Here is a 20,960-nt window from a genome sequence, read left to right as displayed (position 1 = left end):
CAAGAACCATGTGAGAGGAAGGTTACTGGTTACATATCCCTACCAATCTGGAGTGACAGTTATCAAGACATCATAAGCTGAGTTCTCCAACACTTTTGCCCGAGTTTAGTACTACAAAGAATCACACTGTAAGAATCTCTTCATACACTTGAAGAACATTCTACAACCTTCTGAGTCAGTCAATATATCACTCAAGTTCAATTGTCTGGAATTGAATGAGAATGTAAGGATACTGTGAGATGAGTTATATGATGACAATTTCATATATGATCTAACGGTATGAAATGAGTTATATGATGACAATATCATGTATGATTTAACGATACATCATCAGATTTGGATGCTTTGGTTTCTTCTAAACTATGTAGAAACAAACATCATAGACTGATTTATGCAAGCCCAAAACTCGTACAATCAAAGAAAAAGCAAGAACGTTAAGTCATCGAATATGTACACGAGAGACGAAAATAAATGTTTGAACATCAAAACAAGGAGAATTTGATGTGCAAAGAGCAAAGGTTCATATCCATTGTTTGCTTCACAAGGATGATGAATAAGGGGGCACCTCGCCCCGCAAGACGTTAACAATCTATTACACTAAGTTTTGCAGCTAAACCTTGACATCCTAGTATACATGAAAACTCCAATGCTATGGAAATAAACCATACCTTGATGTGAGCGGAACTTCCAATCGTCGTTCTCTGTCAGGAAAAGATCCATTTGCTGATTCAGCAGGCACTGGATCTCAAAAAGCTGCAATGTTTGTAAGTATTGCTTCCCTATAAGCTCAGCAGCTGCTGTGTTGAGTCAAGTTCTTGGAAGCAATCAAATGAGTTCGAACACTTCCCACAATGGTACGCCAGTAAGACTGTCTTCATGCAACGGTTATCTTTTACCAAATCTCAAGCATTTGTTGTGTTTGATTTCCGACATGTTTGTGGCAGGAGCGGAGCGGGCCTTGCCCCTCTTTGAGAAGGAAAGTTTCTCCATTGCGTTTACAAATTTCCGTAAGTGTTTAATGTACTCCGGAAACGTTTCAAGATTACAGTGCCCTCCACCTTGGACCCATAATGGCTCGTACTTCTCTTTTGCGAGCTCCCATAATCTCTTGCCGTGGGACAAGTCAACAATATCGTCGTTCGTACCCTGACAAATAATAGCAGTAAAGAACAGATGATAGGGCACCTCATAGCAGATACATAGCTTTTGTTGGCAGTGAAAAATTCAATAAAAGGAGTAGCAAAGAAGTTTGCAGCGGAGATGAAAATCTGTATGCTGGATGAAGATGAAACAAGGTCTAACATGGCTGAAAAAAGCTGCTACTAGTGTGAAATTGCACCAGAATTCTATTCAGCTAACCTATTGAGGTTCTCCAGCTGCCGGTGAACTGACACATTTTGCGTAGACATGAAGAAAACTGAAGCTCCTATAGTAGAAAACATAATCCTGGCTTGTCTCATGGCCTTCAAATTTTCTCCTCTCTAACAAAATACATATTTAAGCTGGCTAGAAAGAAGCATTCACCATGTAATCAACTACAAGGCCGTGCGTAGATTGTTAGTGTAAACTATAAAACCTTAACGAGCTAAGGACTTACTAGCTTTGAGAGAGCAGACTTAAAGCTAAAGGAGCTTGTAGAAACTTTCATATCTAAGTCTAGCTACAATATTGTGATGTAAACAAGAGCAAGGGAATAGTTGGAGCAGATCTTCAAGAAGAGAGCTGCCGAATCCTTATTGTAACTTCTATAATCGGTCTTGGTTGCATCATAAAGTTAGACTGTACGTAGCTGAGCTCAATCAGTTAATGTCTCTTAACAGATTCTGGGTGTAGTTTTAAGAAAACTTGATCACGTGAAGTTCATATTTGATTATAAACCTAAAGACCGAAAGATGTAGTTGGGAATTTGAATTTTATGTCTAAAGCAACATTTTATATAAGCAATTCAGCTTTTGTAATCAGAGATCCAAGCCTATCTGGAGCAATATATTAACTACGTGATTTCTAGTTTCAGAATTCATATTCCCACCAACCACTAGGAAAATCATTCCCCAAATTGAATCCTTATAGCCGTAACACCACATTGCCAGCTCATGAAGATATGAGATGACATAAAATTTGGATAAGAAGGTAATAAGAAATAGTGCGCATGCGGGACTTCAAATTGAGAGCACAAGCACTCCAAACCAGGCTCTCTCCATTCTCTGTAAAGCTACAGTTGAAATTCAGGTCAAGCAACAAGGGAAATTCATGTGGATACAGATAACTGCGCAGCTCACACAGTTATTCAGCACGAGGAACAATAAGGTTATTCAAAGTGCTAAGAGAAGGAGAGACCCATGTGTGCTTTCATACCTGCGGAGAAAGTGAGCATTGCTTGACATGATCAGGAAGTATTATCGTTAAAGAGTTTCAAAGTGATACCATGTCTCGCTGGAGAGGTGAATGCTAATACCCACCTTGCATAGGTCAAGGGCTTCGTAAATACTTGGAAAAAGGATTTCTCGCCACCAGGAGTAAAACAGAGAAAAGTGCAGAAGATTAAAGGAGGATGATTGTAATGACTATGAAGGTCAAGAATAAATTCATCTGCTTGGCCAGCCATAAATATTAGGATGTTCAGGTAATATGATTTAAATAGAGGCGATGAGGGTGTTGAGGCTGAGAATACCGAAATAAGTTTTGGCTTAAAGGATGCTCCCGTGTCCAGCCTACACACTACACACAACTAAACATTTTCTCAAACTATAGAGTATGTTATAGGGTGGTTGATGTTTAGCTATGAACGTTCCAGCATCCCAGATAGATTCTGGCAAAAATGTTGGATTTGTTCATAAATTGGGTGTTTGCATCAATCATTTTCACAGAACAAGGACAAATACAATATAGTTGTCAGCAACACCTATCAAACCGAACCACACTTCTGGAGCTGGTCGCGTAGGTCCTGAGTGTGATAGAATGACATTAGTGGCATAAACCTCAGTTTGATTGTGTTTTGTGGCCAGTCTAGATCGTGGAGGAGTAATGACGGTGTCACTTACCCAATGGGGGATTCTAGTGTCCTATATTGTGAGAGAATGTGACCTAAAACAGGTGCGATGGTAGTGTAAACACATCTTGACATTGTATCTTGGAGTAACAGAGGACAAAAGTGAGAGATGTCTTACATGTATGACCAAAACCGGGCAGCTGACATTCCTGATTTTGTCTATATTCTGGAAATAATAGACAGAGATCCTCAATTAGAGACATCCCCGAATAGTAAAGTCAAGAACAAAAGTTAAGAGGGTTGAAAACTTACTTTGAAAATGTCGAACCAGAACGTCACCTTAACATTATACAGAACTCGTATGCCTGAAAGAATTGCACTATGAAGAACAATAGCTCTTAACCGTGGAAACTGAGCAGCCAGATGTAACGTGGGACCACTCCCAACAGATTGGCCGTACAGAATTACATCCTCTTGCTTGATCCCGTACTCACTCTTCAAACAATTATAGACAGCCTCAATGTCATAGTATGTGTTCAACTCTGATGGCTGTAACAAGTATAAAATAACTACATCAAATGAATCCATGTGGCAAAACTCAAGCTTGAAAGACTCAATTCCACAATTCCTCCTCTGTCTTCCATTATAATGAAAATTCATGCTCAAATTGCTTTATGGTCAGTATGCCTTAAACCCTAAGATAAAATGAAATTTCGATGTGAATACTTTATGAACATGTTCTCACCTTACCAGTAGATGCTCCATATCCAGAATAATCATAGCTGCAACGAAGTCAAAGAATATAGGATGTCAATAAGAATGAGAAGAATGCTCTGTGTAATTCTACTTGGCAAGTGACGATGATGGATTACGCTAGACCAGACTAGCAACCATCAAGATTAGTAATACCTCCAAACCCTGCCCTAAGCTAGTAGATACAAGCACACTTGCAAACAAAAAGAGGAAATGCGAAAATGGCATTGATCATGATGTTGATTGACTACAAGTATGGAATTCAAATAATAAAGAGGCCAAACAATAAGCATGGAGATGGCCGCTTTTTGATCATAACTCGACATGATGGAGTCCGTAAAAACCACAAATTCTGGTGACTAAAACACTTGACTATTTCGTATGTTAGTAGTCGAGAAACTGAAGAGCAATTGCTCGTGGAAAACATATACAGTGAATTATACTAACAGGGTTGCAGCTTTGAACTATGTTCGGTCAAGATAAAACCAAATCATAAACACTCTTCAATGGTCCAAAGATTGAAAAAGTACCAAAAAATCAATGAAAGAAATAAACCCTGTGCAACATCAGTCCTGACAACCCTGAACATCAATTCAAGCATGATATGAATCCCAGAAACTGATTTCCAAATTCTGATCAACCCATTTCCCACACAAATCTCCCATTCACATTCAAAGGCATTACATACCAACAGAAACTACAAATCTTCAAAAGAAAAGATACGTCTTCCTCCAGTTTCCATATCCATCCAACAGGAAATAACCAAAATCCAAAACCACCCAATTCAGGTGCCTCCACAAGAAACCAGAAAAGGCCCATTAAGACAACAAAATAGGAAGCCCAAGAATGAAAACAAACATGAATTTGCTCAAACACACAGACATAGGATCAAGAAACACAGAAATTCAAACAGCAAACCTCATGATGTTGACACGGAGATGTGCTCTGAGCTCAATGAAGAGCTCTTGCATCTGCCCCAAATCAGCAGCGTTGCCATGGGAGTACAATATGGTGAACCTCCCCGCCGGGTGCTTCCAGAAGGTGGCTACAATCTTATTTCCTCCTTTCGTATCCAGCAAATGAACGTCGACGTTCTTATCAGCCGTCAACCCACTCATCACCAGCCTCCCACCATCCCCTTCTTTGTACACCTCATACGTTGGTGGTTCAGGTGGGAAAAACGCAAACTTTGCAGCCACGCTTGACGTCACATTTCCCATTTATCCCTTTATCCAATCAACAACAACAAACAGCCCTTTATCAAGAACCCAATTTTCACCATGAAACACAACAATTCAAGCCATCAAGAATGCCCCAGATTATGGAACTACCACGGCACCCTTTTCCCTCCTCCTTGCGTCCTGTTTGTTGGGTTTTTTGTTCTATCTCATCTCCCCCGTCTTTCTCTTTCTTTCTTGATTTTGTGGGTTTGTGATGTCGATGACTATGGCGGTATTGGAAGACCCGATCTAAGCGGAAGATGGAGACAGGTGAATCAAAAGAAGCAAACAATGAAGAGAAGTGGGTGTGTGTGTGTGCGCGCTTTTGTGTGTTGCATGTTTGTTGGGGTTTTCGGATGAGTTGTAATAAACAAATGGATCCTTGTTTGATGTATGGTTATGGTTATGGACACCCATTATTGATCAGGCTAGTGTGAAAACCCAGATTTGCCCTTTGTCTCCTTGTGCAATTTTCAGAAACCTTGGGCCACTCTTGGTGGCATTCTTGGTACATTGAGTTTGTTAATAATCTAGGAATTATTACATCAATGAAAATTGTCATGAGGAGGACTTTTGGGCAGGTTGAGAAATAGTCTTCTTGTCAAGAATGTTCAAAGTATGTAATAAAAACATTAAATTATTTGGTCTTGATTAGGTTTATATATATATATATATATATATATGGAGTTTGTTATATGATTCTTGTTGATTGGATTATTAAACATAATAATTATACACTTTACTAATTATATTATCCAAATATTTGCCTCCACGTTGGAAAAATTCATTCTACATCACTCTCTAAAACAATTAAATTTTTTAGATAAATTACAAAGAACTTCTCTAAAGTTTGTCGTACTTACAATTACTGCACTGTCGTTTAAAACTTATAAAAATTCCTTCAAAATTAACGGTTATCTAACAAATACTCCATCGTGATAGCTCATTATAGAGGGTATTAATAGTTTTTAAAATAAAAATAATATATTTGTCATTATAACAAATACTAAGAAAATCAATTGTAATTTATTTTAAATTTTTGCTATATTTAGTACTTTATGTGTTCAATATATGAATGATTGCCATACCCCTTAAAAAATAATACATGTCTGAACTATTCAGCTCAAATACAATGGGTGTAATATAAGATTTTTTGAGATATAATAAAATTTGAAATTAAAAGTGAAAACGACCTTATTTAAATAGAGCAAAAGTGCGACTTTGACGCCAAAAATTATTACTACTAAAAATTAAAATAATAAAAAAAAGAAAGAAAAAGAAGGAAAAAAGAGAGTGATAGATGATTTCAATAAAAGAAAAGGTTAAAAGTGGATGTTGGGGAGACTGATGGACGGCTAAGATTCGGTCAAAGGCTGCTGCAGATGTACAAGAGGAGAATTACAGATTGGGTGTGTCAGAAAGACATTGTCAGAACCGGACATTCTCCCTTTGTTTTTTGCCCAACTCTTTCCACTTCTTTGACTCTTCCTTAACCCAATCAAATTCCTAAGCCTAATTATAATTATAAAAGTAAAAAATTACATTGATGTCCTTCGAAACTATATTTAAATAATATCATTTGTCAAATTATTTGTATATTTTTTACGATTGTATCTATAATTTCAAAACCACTCATATCCAATAATAAAAGTTTACACAAGCACTCCATAAGGTACATTACACTAACACCCTTCCAGGGCGTCTGTAATTTTACAAAGGGTAGGAAATATTTGTGTATTTGGAATTAAACTCACCGGGAGTCAATATAATGAGCTCTCCCAAGGTTTGACATAATTAAAAATATTCCTCATTATTTGAAAAAGTACTAATATTTCCTGATTTTTGACAACTGCCCAACAATTAGCCCAATATGTCGGTCTCTATTAGGTTTTCATCCATTTTTTGTGAACTGACAAAAATGCCCTTGTGGACTATAAATTATTATGTCTTACTTTTTGAAATTTTCTGAAATTTTTATCGACTAGATGGACATTTTTTTTTTTTTACAATTTTTAGAGTTTTTTCATCCACCTCATCCGATTTATTTTATATATATTTTTATTGTTGAAAAAAATACTATAAGAATAAAATTGATAATTTCAAACGACTTTATTAACTTTTGCCTACAAAAAATAATTACTCTAACCTTTTCCTACTTAATGAATAGTATAGATAGAATACTTCACATGGTATAATATTAATTGTTATTGACATATGCTTTGTACATATCGAAATACTTTAATATATGCGATTTTATATAATTAAGGTGTTGGGAACAATGCGAGAATCATATTAAAGTTGTATGACATTCAAGAAAGGCGATTTTGTTTTGTTGTTTGTTTCATGTTACGTCTTTATTACATCTGTTTTTGTTTTTTTTTTTTGGAATACATTTATGTATATATATTTGGGTGTGAGGATTTTATTATTTTTGTTATATAATTATTTGAGTTTTAGATTTGTTGAAATAAAAAAAAAATTGTTGAATATATATTGATGACACCAAATTTTAGCCACACCACAAGGGTAGAAAGATTTTCAGGGAAATCCTCAGATTGACAGGGACTAACCCTGCAAAATAAAGGTTAGCAGTCCGATGCTTAAATCAGTAACTTTTATTGAAAAAGATGAAAGGAAAACTTGAATCAAAGTGAGAATAATGGTGAAATATATAATATTGAAGTGAAAAATATTCGTGTGGAGCAAAATGTAAGCTTAGAATAGCCTAAAACGAGAGAGAGTTGAGAGAATAAGTAAAAATTTGAGAGTCCTGATTGATGTTACCAAATGATTGTACACTAGTATAACATGATTTTTTTGAGGTTATTTTATATGCCTCTACAACTATGAAAATTGCCTTTAATACATATAGAGGCAATTTTCATAGTTGTAGAGGCACATAAAATAGCCTAAAAAAATCCATGTTGTACTAGTGGTATAAGGCCTCTACTCATAGGTTTCTTTAGAGTAGAATACGGGAATTTATTGTAGAGAGCCCTATATTATTTGAAATTTTTTTGAATTAGCTAACTAACTGAAAAATTCATGTGTGATTTGAATTTGAATTGGTTGAGATACACCTTGTTGACTAGGTATTTTGTCAAGTCTGCCTGAAAACTCGAAAGTCTGTTATGTATAGATTACCAGCTTGTTTTCCATCAATCTACGAGGAGCCACTTGGAGATATATAGGATGGCATGTCTTAATATCTTGGGGAGCTATATAACATGTTCGATCAAAATGGGCTCGATTCTTGGGCTTGCAAATTCAGTAAAGGTGAAGGTAAATGTAAAGGGAGATAACCTTATGGGCCTTAACTCCCAACTGATAGGCCAGCCAAACTTGAGACCACTAGGCTGATGTGCATTACTTATGAGTTTATGAAAGGCTTTAGAGTGCATCATCACTCCCCCCCACCCTCCTCGCTTAGGACTGCAGATCGTAAAGCTGGACTACTGGAGTAGGTAGAATATCCTGCCAAAAATAAAAGGACTTTTGTGTTCATCAGTAGGGAGAATCCCACTGTGCCTTCAAGTAATGCAAACCAGTTGAAGAGCTAGAGAGTCCTTCCATTCGAAGGAACTACAGAGTGCTGACCTAGGAATTTTTATCTACAAAAAGGGATAATCAATAATAATTGCAAGAGATAAGAGAGAAGAAGAATCCCTGTCCGACTCAGATGTTCACCAGCAGCTTTCGAAATGAAGGGGACTAAATAGGAACAAGAGGGATCTACTGAAGAAGATCCTTCCTTTTTTGATTGGTGAGTTGGCCAGCAAGAAATCTGAGTCCTACTGTCCAGCAAGGTGGAATATATAAGGGATTTTCCTTTTTTAGAATTTTTACAGTTCTTAAAATCAAGGTAATTTTTTCCTCTTCTCCCATTTTCTTCCTTCTGCCGACATTAGGGCTTCTAGCGCTTACTTCGGGAAAAAAATTATCAACACCTCACGAATTCGAGCTTCTTTCCTGCTAGATCCCACTATTTTTTAGTCCTTTCACTCCTTAGGTACGTTTCTCTTTTTCTCTTCATGCTTTCTTAGTAACCATGTTGAAGGGGGTTTTAACGGACGAATAGTGGAGGAGTTGTTGATGGATTTGGTGAGCTCGTTACGCGACGAGGATGAAAAACCTTGTCAGGCTTCGGGTCAGGGGTCATGACATGACCATGCAACCAAGTCTATAGCCTTAGTAACATGAAGCCCTCACTACTAAACCATAAATCCAAACTCAGTAATAATACTTGAACAATAAAATCCCAATTCATATTTGTCGCGATAAAACATAAATTTTAAAATCTTAACATTACACCAAGTCCTAACAACTAAATAGAAGCAGAAGTAATTCGAATAAATAAAACTAAATAGAAGCAGAAGTAATTCGAATAAATAAAATTATCTGCGGAACTTATAATCAACGCCACTTATCCCTTGATTAGCTACCACTTATCCTTCTCACACTCCTCATACACATCATCTGCAAGATATGGTAAGTGGAATGAGCCACTATTGCACACTAAGCGGTCCCTACCTCTTACAAGATGAGAACATCAGATATTGATAATGCACAACTATCATTTGCCAAAATGTTTAAAACCAAATGAAATAAATGAGGAAAATGTAACACTTCAAAACAGTTGATAACATAATGAAAATTCTAAACTTTTCGATCAAAATAAATGCATATAAAATAATAGTGTGTGACATTCACAATCTTGTTTAAATAGTGCAAGTGCTTTCGTAAATCAACCATTTTAGTTAAATAGGCATGCTCTTGTTCACTAGCAATATAACAGACATCATACTTATTTGTGACTATTATTATAATTCATAATTCGGGCTTCAATCTTTAACCCTGATTGAGAGGATCAGACATCAATTCCTAGTTTATAATCCCAACTGAGAGGGTCAGACATAAGTTCTCATTTATAACACCAACTGAGAGGGTCAGTAAAAAGTTTTTGGTTTATAGCCCCAATTGAGAGGGTCAATAAGAAGTTCTCAGTTTATAGCCCCAACTGAGATGGTTAGTAAGAAGTTCTCAATTTTTAACCCCAACTGAAAGGGTTCAAACAACTCTAGTTTCCCCCCAGTAAACAGTGATTTCGTTTACGGTTGAGCATGTTCCATCTATTAGTCGATGACTTGAGCATGCTTTATCATTGCTTAAGAAAAAAACTAACATAACATTTATCACATGTGTCTCAATTTCAAAAAGATGTCAAAAACATAATAGACAGTAAAATAATTTTGACACAATGTTATGATTTTCAATTTTCAAGATTCACAAAGTGCTTGCATAAATATTTGACAGAAAATCCAACCGCATGTACCTCAATTTGAACTTTTCCAATTATCATATACTGGCATCACATTTTACTACAAATACAAAAAATATCATTTGAGATCAGAAAATATTAAGTAAGAGGGAAAAATCCACTTACAGAATATACTGAACTCAAATCCACTTATTTGGCCACTTGTTTCGGGTTGAATCCTATAAGTTATTTTGATCATAATTCCTATAAATCAATAATTACTTAAATCACATTCATCCCAATAAAAATAGGCCTTCAACCTATTAATTCTAAATAAACTAACTATGAAGAATTCTATCTTAATTTAAACCTAAATGATCTTACAAACTCAAAATATTAGTTCAGTACACAATTGGCTTTCATAAAAATAGATACCCAAAATAAATTAATAATACCTAAATTAATTGCTGATTTTAATCACTCCATTACTCTTTCATCGATTCAAGTCAAATAAAGTAACTAGATTAAATAGATAATAGGGTGATACCAATTGGCAATCTTATTAAATGAATTTTGTAAAATTATATACATAGTATATGGATGTGAAAAAATTTATATAAAGTGCTAAAGGTATTGATTAACATATTTAAAAATATATTAGATAAAATTTAGTTGAACAAATAGGCGCGTGTAAGAATTTTCAAAATCGAGTTGAAGAATAACTATGATACAGACTAGCAGTTTACTTGTGATGAATATATCTTGTAATAAAAATTTATAAAAGTTTTATAACCAAAAGATATCTAGAAATAGGTTGAATATTTCTGAAAAAGGGGTTGCCATATTCACGCCTAATTTTTGGCAGTACATGTGCAACAATTTTATAAATTTTATTACAATCAAAATATTGCAGATACTTTATGAATAATTCGACAACTCAATAAGGTTCCATAAAAAAACTGTTCTTGATAAAATAAAACGCTTAATGTTCACACAAAACGAGTCTTTTGCCTATGCTAAAAAATCGTTCCATCAAAAACACCATCAACGCGAACTCTCCTTTGAAACTCTTTCTTTATTAAATGTAAAAATCTCCAATCAATTTCAATAGAAATTTATAATTCATACAACTATATAAGTACTAGTGCTAATATTTTCACACCATGAATTCAAGAACTTAATCAATTATTGAATTCCTAGAGTATAAATCATCAAGATTACAAAGAAAATAACCTATCACATCACTACTTAATTAAACTAAAAATTTTGAGATGATGACTACCTGAAATTGACAGCTAGGGAGTTATTTGGCTATCTTGTATCTCCTTTTACCACGATGTCATTTAGATTCGACAATCATAAACTTAAGGTATGAGTTTATGGTGACAAAAGGTTGGTTTTGTTTATTCCCGCTTATGAAGAGGTGTGTGGAAGAAATAGGTTTCTTGAGTTTGAATGGGGTGTATTTACTTGTTTTCGGGTGGTGGTTGGGTATAGATAGGCCTAGGAGGTTGAATTCTATTAAAAGACCTCCAATCGCATTTAAAATCCAATTTCTAGGAGGAATAAAAATACATCTGAAAATAACCAAAAAAGATAAAAATTGCTAGTCAAGGTGTGCCATAATAAGGGTTAAACTAATTGGTTTGACTTGAAGGGGTGCGGGTATTACAAACGGTGCTGCCTCTAACTTTGCCCTTTGTTAGAGCGAGGGCGAGGAGGAAGTAAGCAGTAAAAAAAAAGCTAATAAATAGGAGATAGAGAGAAGACAAATTTAGGATAGAGTAATAGCCTCGGAGGTAGAATCTTTTGGGATTTTTCGTTCTTGTTTTAGAGATGTTGATGTAAATGAACTAAGGACGAAGTATGGGATACCCAATAAATTCTGGATCAGGTTGCTTTCCCCAAATATCGCCCTAACTTTTTGCCCTCACGCTTTGCCTGTTTTTATGTGGTCCAGCTGGAAGCTAGGTTGCACTTTCCTATTCACGCCTTCCTTCCTGAAGTTTCCACCTTGTTTAAGGTTCCTCTAAGTTAGCTAGTCCCCAAATGTTTCAGTCTGCTAAACAGCTTTATCATGTTGATTAGTACTCCAGGCAAGACCTCATCTACCGCCTATTCATTTCATTTTTCGTGCTGAAGAAAGCTAGTGTTGGGTTGTTCTATTTCACCTCTAGGGGGATGCCCACTTTCTGCCTTCTGATACTACTGTGAAAGAGTTGAAACACCACTAATTTCTTCCCCCATTTCTTGGCGTTTCCCCATTGTGTAGATTACTACCCCTCTTGAGCTTCTTAGATATTCAATTCGTACGCGCCCAACTATCTTCTTGCTGGATTGCTTTAACATCTCATTATGATCCTCATAAGCTACTTCATCCAACTCTCCTCCATAATTTCAAGCTAAGTTCTAAAGATTCCAATATAGATGGTAGGTCTGCGTGCTTTCTTGTTGTATTTTTTCTGCCTGTCTAACTAGTTCGTCTAACCTATTGATATATTTGTTTCTGTTGCAGTCGAAATGTTTAATCGATTGCTGCAGAACAAGGTCCTTGAGGAGGAGAAATCCCCCGATGCTAGTTCCTCTACCGACTTTCTTTGTTGAAGAGTCCACCCCCACTCTGGCTAGTTCTGCCTCAACGGGAGACCCAAAGGGTAAATGGCAGGCGGATCCCCCCCCCCTCGACGCCTAATAAGAGGAATAAAGGGTCAGCTAACCTCTAGCTCCTCGTGCTGTTACATGGGCTGGAACTCCCAAACTTGCTGGGGATAAAACTATGAAGGAAAAATGGTTACCAGTGAAGGCTACTCCCTACTGTAAGAGGAAAGTGATAGCAGTCGGGTTGCAAAGTTTCTAAGGAAATCCCTTTTACCCTTGGACATGACCTATATAGAGGCTTTGCCCCCGTCCCCAGGCCTTGAACTTCTCATCTTAGCAAGTGTTAGCATAACATATATAATATTTTGAAATGTAACTATAGATGGCTAACCTATTCACATGTTTCAGGAGACTATGCTAGTTAGTGGCTTGCTTGATTGGCTGGAGCAAGGAGGGTTGGAAACGAAGGATGCAAAGTAAAAGGTGGAAGAGCTGGAGAGAGCAGCCTAGGAGAAGGATCGTTCTCATAAAGAAAGCCTTGACCACTTGTGATTTGATATTAGTAGCCTTTATAAGTGCTTGGAACAAGCTGTGCTAAAGCAGGAAGAAAGGATCCATGACTATTCTTCGTCTGAGGGGGGAAAGAAGGTGCTCGATAGAGAGTGGTCCAGCAGGTTGGAGGAGTTCAAAAAGTCTTTGGATTTCCAAAGCCTACTAGCTTACACTGCTCTCAAGTACTACAACCATGTTTGGTTTGGACCCGTGCCCTCCAGTTTGCTGAAGTAGGTTATTATCCTTCTACCACCCTTACCTCTTTTATGGACATTCTTGCTGTGCTGGCTGATGCCCCTGAGTAAAATGAGGAGGTCCCCCGTGAACTATCGGAGATCTTTCTAAATGTTGGACAGGAAGGAGTTTCAAAGAGCCTGGATGATCAAGTGATGAAGGAGGCATTCTCCCTTAGGATGAAATTTCTAGCTAGTGGTGCTGAGAGCATTCCCCTCCTACTGACAAGTAATTAGTTTTTTTTTTTTTTTTTTTTTTTTGGCATAAGTGAACAAGTTTAACTTTTGGGTACATCCTGCATGAAGTTTTGGAAATGCCAATGTGTGGGCTTGAATATGTTGGCTTTTTTTTGGCACTATATACCTTGAATTCTATATTTTCTGCTCTCTTCTTTGTTGTTTATGATGCGCTACTTGCTTGCTTACTTGCTGTTGGGTTCTTGAATATCTCCTTTCCTATAAGCTGTTAGAAATAGATGTACAAATACATTTGTTTTTCTTGTAGGTTGAAATAGAGTGTTGGGTATAACAAGCTTGCTTGATTGTCCCCTGCAGACGGTTAGTGATATGAGAGATAAAGCATAACTCTTGCTATACCAACAAGTGTACATGAAATTTGCTTTGCAAGCTTAAATAAACATAGCATTTCCCTAAGTGAAAAACGAGTAATCTCATAAAGTGGTAACCTAATACGTTTCTTTTTCTACTGATAGTGTAGCTCGACCAGGTATGCTTTAGAGCTTGTCCTGACCTAGCAAAAATAGAACTGCTGCTTCTAAAATATGCAAGTGTAGGACTGATAGGATATAAGAGAATATTTCACATAAATAGTGAGTGCGTATAAACCATAAAATGGTAAATCAAGTAACTATGCCTACTAGAGGCAACTTTATTATGATTTATAGCCAATATAATGAGGGAGAATGAGCCAGCTAGAGGCGACTTATCATAGCCTCGCTGTCAAAAAGATGAATAAGAGTAGGGGCGTCACCTAGGGGCATCTTATTAGGGTTCAAAATCAGCAAGTATGTGTGCTCCAGCTGAGGCTGCTTATTAAGGTTCAAAGCCAGCAAGTATGCATGCAGTAGGTGAGGGCGACTTATTAGGCTAGCAGGATTATTAAATTGTCATCAACATAGACTATAGCAAGGAGAAATGGGATCCATTCTCATTCTAGCAAGAAATGACTGGTAAAACTATAAAATCATAAGCAAGAGCAAAGTTTCAAGAGTAAAACTTTCTAAATTTGATGATCTAGGTCACCTTGTAAGGACCTTCCCAGTTGGGAGTTAGTTTTCCAACTAATTTAAGTCGGTGTGCTCGCTTGAGTACGAGGTATCCTATCGGCATTCTCTCATTTCCACCCATCTATTGTAGGCGTTGACCATCTTCTATTGGTATCTTGCAAACGAGTCCAAGCATCTTATTGAACTTCATCTATTAAGTCTAAGTGGGTACATAGTAGGGCATCATTGTTTTCCTACTTGTATTGCTGGATTCCGTAGGTTTCTATCCCTACCTTTGTAGGGATAACCACTTTCGAGCCTTACGCCAAGTAGAAAGGAGTTTCTCTAGTGGTGGAACTAAGGGTGGTCCTACAGAACAAAAGGGCATCGACCCACAGTCCTCTTGTCTGCTCAAGCTTGATTTTGATGCTTTGCTCAAGGATGCGGTGGGTAACCTCTACCTGCCTATTAGCCTTGGGGTAGGATGCCTAGACCAGCACAACAATCTTAGATTTTCAAGCCCTGAAACTAACGACCATTGCTAGAAATAAGTAACAATATAAGTCATTCCTGCATATTATGTTTTTCCAAATTAATTTGAGCAATTCACTTTCTGTGGTTTTGGCAATGGGGCTTAGCTTCCACCCACTTTATGAAGTATATCACTGCCACCAATAGGAATTTGCGTTGTCCTTGTGTAGTTGGGAAATGACCCACTATATCCATTCCCCGCCAGGAAAATAGATTGGGCGCTGAAAAAGATTTGAATGGTTCGACTAGAATATGATGCGTGAGATGTGCTTTTGGCATTGCTCACAGTCTCTTTTTAGAGTAAGGCAAAAGTATTCGGCTCGTAAAATTTTACTTGCAAGAGCTAAGCACCTATGTGGGACCCACATGATCCTTCATGTATCTCCAATAATATAGTTCTGCCCTCCTCTGCGGACAAGCATCGGATGTAGGGCTGGGAAGAAATATGTTATAAAGTATTCCACCAAGCAAAATAAATCTAGCTGCCCCGCTTCTCAAGTGGGTTATCTCGTGTTCCTCAGCAGGAAAAATTCATCCTGTAGGTAGTCTAAGACGGGTTTTCTCCAATCTTGTTGATCTATATGGCATGAACATTAGTACCAGAAGATTCTTTAGTAAGGGTTCTTATAGTAATAGTGCGAGTGCTGCAATCAACTAGGGAGTTGTCCAGTTCGGCAAGATAGTTTACCTTGGTATTTTCTTTGCAATGGATTTGATAGAGCTGAAAACTCTTTAGGCGGCTTTTGAACTTGCTTATCTCTTTGAGGTATTCCTTCATTCGGTCCTCCTTGACATCATACATGCCTCCTCCTTGGTTGGTCACCAGTTGGTAGTCGAAGTAGGTAATCAGGTTCCTAGTTCCCGTATTAAGTGCCATCTTAATACCAACCACGATAACTTTGTACTCAACCTCATTGTTTGAAGCCTTAAAATCGAATTTTAAGGTATATTCCAACTCATCTCCTTCTTGGCTAATGAGGACAATCCTGGCTCCCCTGCCAGCAAGGGCGGAGGAGCTATCAATTTATAAAAGCCATTATCTATCGTCCTCCTCAGTATGTGTTGCCTTGGTCGCGAACTCAGCTAGCCCCTGAGGTTTGATGGCCATTCTAAGTTCGTATGTCATATTTGTTGAGCTCAACAACCTATTTGATCATCCTATATGAAGTTTCAGGTTATTGCTCGTAGGGGATTGTTAGTACGCACAATGAATAGATAAAAAATAAGGACGTAGCTTACGTGTTGTTGTTACCAAACCAAATGCTAGTTCTACTTTAGGGTAGCATTGTTCGGGTTCGTGTAATACCTTACTGACATAGTATATGGGCTTCTCATTTTCATCTTCCTCCTAGATGAGCACTAAGCTCATGACGTGTTGCCCCAGAATAAGGTACAATTATAATGGCAGGTGTTGGTTTAGTAAGTAAGAGTAGCTCGACCAGGTAGGATTTCAGATCTTGAAAAGCTTGTTGGCATGCCTCATCCCAAGTGAAGCCTTTTGCTTTTCTCAGCTTTCAAGAAGAGTAGTTTGCGCTCGGCTAAGCGGGATATGAACCTGTTGAGGGCTGCTAAGTGATCAGTTAATTTTTGGATCTCGTTAACGTTGGTAGGAGGTTTCATCTCCTGTACTACTCGTATTTTGTTCGGACTGACTTTGATGTCTTTCTATGTAACCATATAACCAAGGAATCTATTGTTTCTAACTCCGAATGCGCACTTAGTCGGATTCAATTTCATGTGATACTTCCTCAATATGCTAAATATTTCAGCCAGGTTGGTGATATGCTGATCCGCACCAGCTCATCACCAAAATATTATCGATATATATTTTTCATGTCACGTTCTAGTTGTTCTTGAAACCTACGGTCCACTAGCCATTGGTAGGTAACACTTGCCTTCTTAAGCCTGAAGGGCATAACAACATAGCAATAGGTACCCTGATGTGATGAAGCTATTTTCTTATAGTCACTAGGGTTGAGCATATTTGACGGTAACTCTACGAGGCATCCATTAGAATTAACAATTCATAACAAGAGGTGGGATCCACCAATTGGTCTATATGAGGTAAGGAAAAAAAATCCATAGGGCATGCTTTATTAACATCTCAAAGATCAACACACATATGCCATTTGTTACTTCATTTGGGTACAAGTACCACATCTGACAACCACTCTGGAAACTAGATTTCCTTGATGTGTCCCACAGCAAGGAATTAATTTACCTCCTCTTGGATGACCTCGTTTTTTTTTTGGACTAAAATATCTCTTCTTCTGCTTTACAGGAGGGAAGAATGGGTCTAGGTTCAAGTTGTGCACTACTTTGTTGGGGTCAATTCCCACTAGGTCGCGAGCTGAGCACGGAAACACATCAACATTTTCCTGCAAGAAGGTAGTTAATTGCCCTGCTAGTTTAAGGTTTAGTTGTGAACTGATCCTGGTAGTCTTATTTGGCTCTCCTGGTATCAACTGGATGCTTAATAGCTCCTTAGTCGGCTGTACTTAAATGGGGACCTCATTCCCCTATTCATCATGGATTCAACTCTTTCCCTTCATCCGGTTAAGTAGATCCGCCTCCATATCCTTCAGGCAACCCTCTTTTACCAATTCCATGTAGCATTTTCGAGCTACAAACTGGTTATCTGTAAACTCTCCTAATCCTCTTTCAGCAGGGAACTTCAATTTTATGTGATAAGTGGAGACGACGACCTAGAAAACATTTAGGGCAGATTGCCCTAGGATGACATTGTACGCTGATGGATTGTCCACTATGAGGAAACGGGCCATCTAGGTCTTTCTGTTGAGCTTTGTTTATAAGGATAATGGGAGCAGGACTGGCCTAAGGGATGTACCACCTTTTCTGCAAAGCCATGCAATGATATGGCTACTGTCTCGGATATTGCCCAGCTCTATTTGTCAGTAGACCTCGTAAAAGAGAGTATTTGTAGAATTACATGAATCCACAAAGATGCGTTGAACTGTATAATTAGCTAAGGTAGCAGATATAACAAGTGCATCATTATGAGATAAATGAACTCCTTGTGCTTCAGCAGGCCTAAGTGGATTGTAGGATCCTTTACTCGCATTTTACGGTTAATCTCCATGACTAGCTGCCCTGGCATGAGCACATCGAACTCACCTGGAATCCCCGTCCATGGATCCTCGAGCTATCATGTAGATGAGCCCTTTGGCTGGGGTGTTCTCGGTGCTCTACTCCTCACCTAGGAGCTTCTCCTTTCTGCTTTCTCTCCTGGAAGGATTGTCTATTGCTCTTTGTTCCCATGGTAGTCTTTGTGGTGGGAGCGTTGTTGCTTATGCTCTCATCTCTTTTATCTATCCACATAATCTTTCAAGCAATCGGCTTGGATAAGCCTTTTTATCTCTTCTTGCAACTTGCGATACCTATTGGTGTCGTACCCGTACTCCTGATGATACTTGCAAAAATATTTAGATTTAGGAAGTTAGGGTCCCTCTTCGGAACCCTTAGGCTAATGTAAAACAGAGAGCTGGTCCATAGTCATGAGCATTTGTGTCAGACTGGTTATGAGCGGGGTGTAGTGCTCGTTCTTGGGATCAAGGAGATTAAATCATCCTCTAAGCTCTCCCCTGTTCATGCGGGAGGAGGGTCCCTTGTTGTCCCTCATTCTTAAGCATAGATTCCTTCTTCATCAGTTGTGCATGTTCTAGATTTATGTACTTTTCCGCCCGATCAAGTAGCTAGTAGAAGTTAGAAACAAGTTTTTAAGCTAGGGATTCGAAGAGAGGTATGTTGTGAAGTTGCTTGATAACACTAATCAGGACTTCTGGGTGGGTAGCATGGACCTCCAGTATGGCCTTGTTGAAGCACTCAATATACGCCCTCAATGTATCCTTTTCCTCCTACTTCGGTCTGAAGGGGCAGATGGCCGATTTTCGGCACTTCTTGTTGTTGGCAAACTGATGTAGGAAATAAGCTAAATTCTGCAAAAGATCTGACTGATCCAATTGGAAGCTGGTCGAATCATTTTTGAGAAAAATTGGTATACTTGTAAATCAATGCTGCTTGTTCAGCCTTACAGATGTGCTTATCAGGGTCGACGGTGCCACTGTAAGAGGGTAGGTGCGAGGATGCCTATAATGAGTTGGGAGCTCCTCCACATGATGTCAGCACTAAAATGACTACCAATCTCTTGGAATGGGCTTTCCTCTTTACTCCTTGGAGGAACTCCATCATCCTCTTCATGAGAGAGTGCCGGCTTTTGAGGGGGCCCTAGGGAACTTCCTCCTTACTGGTAGGCTTGGCGGGTATAAGGTTGGTAGGAATTTGCTAGCTTGTTCTTGACTCACTAGGTGTCTTGCTCTTCTCCTGTTGGGAAGGTGTCCTGCTGTACTGGTTTTGGAGCTTTAGAGAGTTGCATGGACAGTCTCCATTATGAACTTCCGGAGCAGCTTAGCTAACATTCGATTGATGGCAGTAGACATTGCTGCTAGATCGAAAAGTGATTGGGGGTATTGAGTGCCCCCTTCGACTTGCTATGGAGGTGGAATGGTGGAATTAGTTACAACAGGTAGGGAAGTGTTTTCTTTAAAGGATCGTTGTCACCTCTATTGTTACAACAGGTAGGGAAGTGTTTTCTTTAAAGGATCGTTGTCACCTCTATTGTTAGAACTTGCCATTTCTTACATCAAAGCTCAATGGTCCCACAAACAATGCCTATACTAGATATTAACTGCACCACAAAGGTCGAAGAATTTTCAGAGAAATCCTAAGATCAACGGAGACTAACCTTGCAAATCAAAGATTAGCATTTTGATGCTTAAGTCAATAACAGTTTAATAAAAAAGGTGAAAGAGAAACTTGAATCAAATTGATAATACTGGTTAATTGTGATATTGAAGTGTTATATATTCGTGTAGAGTGCAAAATATAAGCTTAGAACAATCTAAAAAGAGAGAGAGTGTGAGAATAAGTGAGGATTGATGTTACCAAATGACTGCACAAAGCCTCTATTTGTAGGTTTTCTTAGAGCAATAGGGGAGTTTGTTGTGGAGATTCCTATACCATTCGAAAAATCATTGAATCGGACAACTAACCGAAAAATTCATGTACGATTTGGACTTGAATTGATTGAGGTACATATGGTTGACTAGGTCTTGCTAAGTCTGCTTGAAAATCTGGAAGTTTGTTACATGTAGATTAATAGTTCGTTTGCTATCAATCTACCAGGTGCCACCTGAAGATATTCTAGAATGATGTGCCTTAATGTGTTAGCAAGCTATATAACGTATTTGTCTAGCTGTATGATGATGTGTTCGATTGGAATGAGGTTGATTCTTGAGCGTACCAGCTCAATAAAGGTGAAGGTGAAAAAGAGATAACCTTGTGGGGCCAGCTAGACCTGAGACCAGTTGGAACTGATGTGCATTACTCCTGGGTTTATGAAAGACTTTAGGACATCATCATATACTTGTATATAATTATATACTGAAATTAATTTCAACAAATTTTCTTATAGGTTGGTAAATTGCATACTTATATCCTAGCGCAAAATACATTTATCGTTCTATAAATTTGGAGGGTGATATTTTTGATCCATTCTGATTTTAATTTGTAATTGAAAATAAT

At 37.9% G+C, this 20,960-nt stretch overlaps 1 protein-coding gene across 1 annotated transcript; it reads right to left on the bottom strand.

The window, feature by feature from the left end:
* Positions 1 to 388: 388 nt before the first annotated feature.
* Positions 389 to 5,340, bottom strand: LOC105162292 (uncharacterized). The gene is made up of 5 exons (XM_011080297.3): positions 4,661 to 5,340; positions 3,735 to 3,771; positions 3,302 to 3,538; positions 3,168 to 3,215; positions 389 to 1,146 (listed from the first exon to the last, which is right to left on the bottom strand). Exons 1-5 carry the CDS (start codon positions 4,960 to 4,962, stop codon positions 886 to 888), a joined length of 885 nt encoding a protein of 294 aa, XP_011078599.1. The 5' UTR covers positions 4,963 to 5,340; the 3' UTR covers positions 389 to 885.
* Positions 5,341 to 20,960: the final 15,620 nt, after the last annotated feature.

This window comes from Sesamum indicum, linkage group LG5 (assembly GCF_026168435.1).
Source record: "Sesamum indicum cultivar Baizhima isolate 11 linkage group LG5, ASM2616843v1, whole genome shotgun sequence".
Taxonomy (NCBI): Eukaryota; Viridiplantae; Streptophyta; class Magnoliopsida; order Lamiales; family Pedaliaceae; genus Sesamum; species Sesamum indicum.
This window is presented reverse-complemented; position numbering and strand designations above follow the sequence as displayed.